The sequence below is a fragment of the Psammomys obesus genome, unplaced genomic scaffold (genome assembly GCF_907164565.1).
Source record: "Psammomys obesus unplaced genomic scaffold, mPsaObe1.curated_primary_1811, whole genome shotgun sequence".
Taxonomy (NCBI): Eukaryota; Metazoa; Chordata; class Mammalia; order Rodentia; family Muridae; genus Psammomys; species Psammomys obesus.
The window spans coordinates 27,415,011-27,418,713 of NW_026596051.1; the positions used below are offsets into that span (position 1 = coordinate 27,415,011).

Here is a 3,703-nt window from a genome sequence, read left to right on the forward strand (position 1 = left end):
AAAAAAAAAAAAAAAAAAAAAAAAAAAAAAAAAAAAAAAAAAAAACACAAGCTCTTGTCCAGCAGTTAGCCAATCAGAAAGCAGGTCACATCTTGTTAGCCCTATTCAATACATTAAACATCAGGAATTCTCTATGGCTCCGCAGACAACCCAAAGCAAGTGTGTTTTATTTTATCATACAAACTTAATCGAATCCTTTCCCAGAGTTAAAAGTCAATCTTCAATCTCAATACCTACCAAAGCTATTCCCCCAACACCTCTGTGACATGACTTCTCTGGGTGTTTGTACTCTGAAGAGAAAACTCAATTCCCAGAGACTTCTACTTCCTCAAGAGACTTTGACACACCTACAATAGACACTGCAACACTGAGTCCCACGGTGCAAGCAGATGAGCCCCTGGCAGCATGCTTTGCCACTCAGCCAGCCCAGAGAAAAATTAAATATTGAAATTGTGAAAGGAGTCTGGAGTTTTGCATTTGGAAAGTTCTGAAGAAGTCCTGGACTGGCTCAGTGCATGGGAGGCTCCGTCTCCCTCTCTCAGGAGTAGATCACAAACGCACAGAACTTAAATGGGGAACTAACTTCTGTCGCAAGGTAGAGTCTTTGGGAGGCACACACAACCATCAGAGAGGAGAAAGCAGGAAAACAGCACCCACCCCGCCCTACCCCCACCCCGCCTCAATCAACCTGTTTCTGCATTTAACACAGAAACAGGCAAGCATGTGGGTCTCCCCCACCCCACCTCCTGAGAGTTCAGAAAAGTAGGCACGACTCCTCTCTTGTCCCTTTTACCTAAATTTTAGCCACTTTGAAAAAGTAAGTGCAGGTTAAAACAGACTTCCTATGGAATTTGCAATTTATCTGTATATATTCTATTGCACACAGACACCCACACCAGATGCAAACACTCACAACATCTCTTGCAATTTCTATCCCAACAAACAGGACCCTCTCTAAGCCTATAAACAGCGGAGTTCTGGAAAACCTGCATTTCAAGAGCTCTCTCGTGTGAGCCAAGTGCTGGCTTGTCTATTTGCAGATTCTGAGATTCCGGCAGAAACTGTCCCCAGCTCCAAGAGTTACTGTCCCTGGAAACCCAGCATTCAAACTCGTGGGTTCATCCTGCTGAGCTGATTTCCACCTACATGGTAGTAGCTGGTGGGACACTTCCCACTGAATTCAGCCAAGAACCCCAGGAAAAGCCCATGCAGTTTTTTGTTTTTTGGGGTTTTGTTGTTGTTTTTTTTTTTTTTTTTTAATGCACAAACACACGCCAAGGTTGAAGAACTTACCTCTGTACGAGACTGCAGTCTCTTGTTCATCTCATAGATTCGGTACTCTGGCTGTACCATGTATGGTGTATGTCTCCTATAAAATGGGCCGAAAGGAGAAGAATAGAAGGGGTCATGTGGCGTGCTGGACATCTCGCCTGCTTGTCGAAAATCAAGCTTAACAGAGTATCAGGAACGTCCATGCAGAGCACATGGGCTGTGTTCTTCACAGTACAAAGTAGACGCACGCACACACGCTCACACACACAGAGGCAGGCAGGCAGGCAGGCTGAACACACTGGCTGGGAAGTGCTGTGGGAGCCCTCTATAGCGAGAGAGGAGAGGGAGCGAGGAGGGAGGGAGGGAGGGAGGGAGCGCGGGAGGGGAGGGCGCACTGGAGCTCAGAGAGGGAGAGAGCGGAGGTTGGAGGTTGGGAGGGAGGAAGGGAGGGAAGGAAGGAGGGAGGGAGAAGGGGGAGAGGGAGTTGAGAAGAGAGAGAGAGAGAGAGAGAGAGAAGCTGGATAGCTAGAGGCTCCAACTGCTTGTTTTTAAAGAAGCAGTTGGTGAAGAGGTCATTTCCTGTCCACACTGTAGACTAGTTCAAAAATATAATTCTCCTCATAGTCTGACAAGAGGTCTAAGGCTGAGTTTTAATTTTTTTTTTCCTCTAGCCAAGACCTTGCACAGCCTGATTGCTAAGCTTGTTAGCATAGAGGTGGGTTCACCCACTGCCTGAACCTCTCGCCCCTGACTGACAGCCACACTGTTGTAATGTATCAGAAAGATGACTCCCAAACACGGCAGCTCTGGCACTCTGGTCCCTCTGAATTTGGAATGGTGATTCACTCCCTCTCGGGAAGATTCCTCTGGGCCCTCATCTCCCCACAGAGTTTTGGCTGTACCTGCTGTACTTTGGATAGCCAGCTGTGCCTTAGCACTCCCCTCCCCCTGCCCCTGCCTTCCAAATTATGCATATGCCCAGCCCCCTTCCGGCCCTCCCAAAATCTCAGTCAAGCCCTTTGAAGGTGGTTTTAAGGGGTCTTTACTCAGGCTACCTGCAGAGTCTCAGGTAAAAACAATATCATCCCCAACCTGAATGTGGAGCCATCCAAAATCCACGCAAGAGGTAATGGGTTTTTATTTCTAAGAGGGGAAAAAAAATCCAAAAAGCAGACTGCACAGTAAGATAGGAAAAGCAAGGAGAAAACATCCCACAAAAATGACCATGAAAAATTCAGTTGAGTAAGAAATTGCAGATAATTGAATGTATTGTCCCCCAAGTAACATGCCCAACTCTGATGGGGAGGAGGTCTCTTCTTCCTCCAAGAGTGGCCAAGTCTATAAATATTAATTGTGATATATGACAACTGAAAGAAACCTCAAATAGCCCATGGAAGGGGAGAATTGCTACAAAGAATTAGGGAATCTAAAAAAGAACCCAGTTGTGCTGGCTGCGGGGCTAACCAGAGCCCAGCCCCAGAAAATACAGACGCAGGAAGTTTACACCTATCTAATTCAGTGGTACTAAGGAGGAAAGGGGGAAAGGACCACAGAAACGAAAGATGAATGCAAGACCTAGATGCAAATGAATGCAAATGAGACATTTCTCCTTTTTAATAAGCAGATTAATTAACTTTCTGCCCCAGTCATGGCTTGGGGTATTTTAGAGTCACTAGCCAACAGGGGAATAGGTGCTATTAATTCTGCAGTTTGCATCCAGGAGAAAAAAATGTCCCCAAACTGGAGTCTTGATCAATCTTGTTTCCCACTTGCAAGAAATGTTTGCAGAGTCCACCCCAAACTTTCAGCAGAGCAGCTCAATACAGTCAAGTCACTTGCCAGGATGGGATTAGGGGAGGTATTACTCTTAGGCTTCTCAGAACACGTGTCTGGGGACCCCAAGGCTGGCCAGAATGCTGGGTTTCAAGTTTCATTACTAATCCAAAAGCTGGGCCAAATTTGCTGCAAGGTTTGTCAAAACACACAACCTCCTAAAAATGAGATTTCAAACAAATTCGGTGTGATTTATGTTTCAATGTGGTGGCCATTGCAAAAGCCAACAGTTCCTTGTGCATAAATTCCCCAAGTAAAGACATTCCTAGAGCTCCAGTGTCTGCCTGAGTTTGTGTTTGCTTCTTCGTGTCAGCGCTTGAGTCAAAGGAACCCCTAAGCAGGTGTGTGCAGCCCAATAGTGACCCAACCCCACGAAGGGAGAGCGGTGCTCCATTCCGGCAAGCTTTGCCCTGGGTTGTTCCTGCAAAGCACTCCAAGTGATCACTGGAAACACTTGTGGTTTGTACCTGAAAACTCCACATGCAACGTTCCAAGGTTTTGCCCCACTTCCATGGATTCACATCCTTGTGCCTTCACGAGGCTCCAAGCTGGTCTCCTGCTTACGGATTTACAATCATCTTACTGTTTGCAATCCATC

At 46.3% G+C, this 3,703-nt stretch overlaps 1 protein-coding gene across 12 annotated transcripts in view; it reads right to left on the reverse strand.

Moving 5' to 3' along the window:
* Ldb2 (LIM domain binding 2) overlaps positions 1 to 1,672 on the reverse strand; it is a 297,382-nt gene extending 295,710 nt beyond the window's left edge. For 7 of the 12 annotated variants that reach the window (XM_055624199.1, XM_055624201.1, XM_055624205.1 and 4 more), the window contains exon 1: positions 1,294 to 1,672. In XM_055624199.1, coding sequence (XP_055480174.1) covers positions 1,294 to 1,425 — 132 coding nt within the window. In that variant the 5' untranslated portion in view covers positions 1,426 to 1,672. The remainder of the gene's footprint in view (positions 1 to 1,293) is intronic. The other 5 variants (XM_055624196.1, XM_055624194.1, XM_055624195.1 and 2 more) reach the window with 2 other exon arrangements.
* Between the last annotated feature and the right edge of the window lie 2,031 nt (positions 1,673 to 3,703).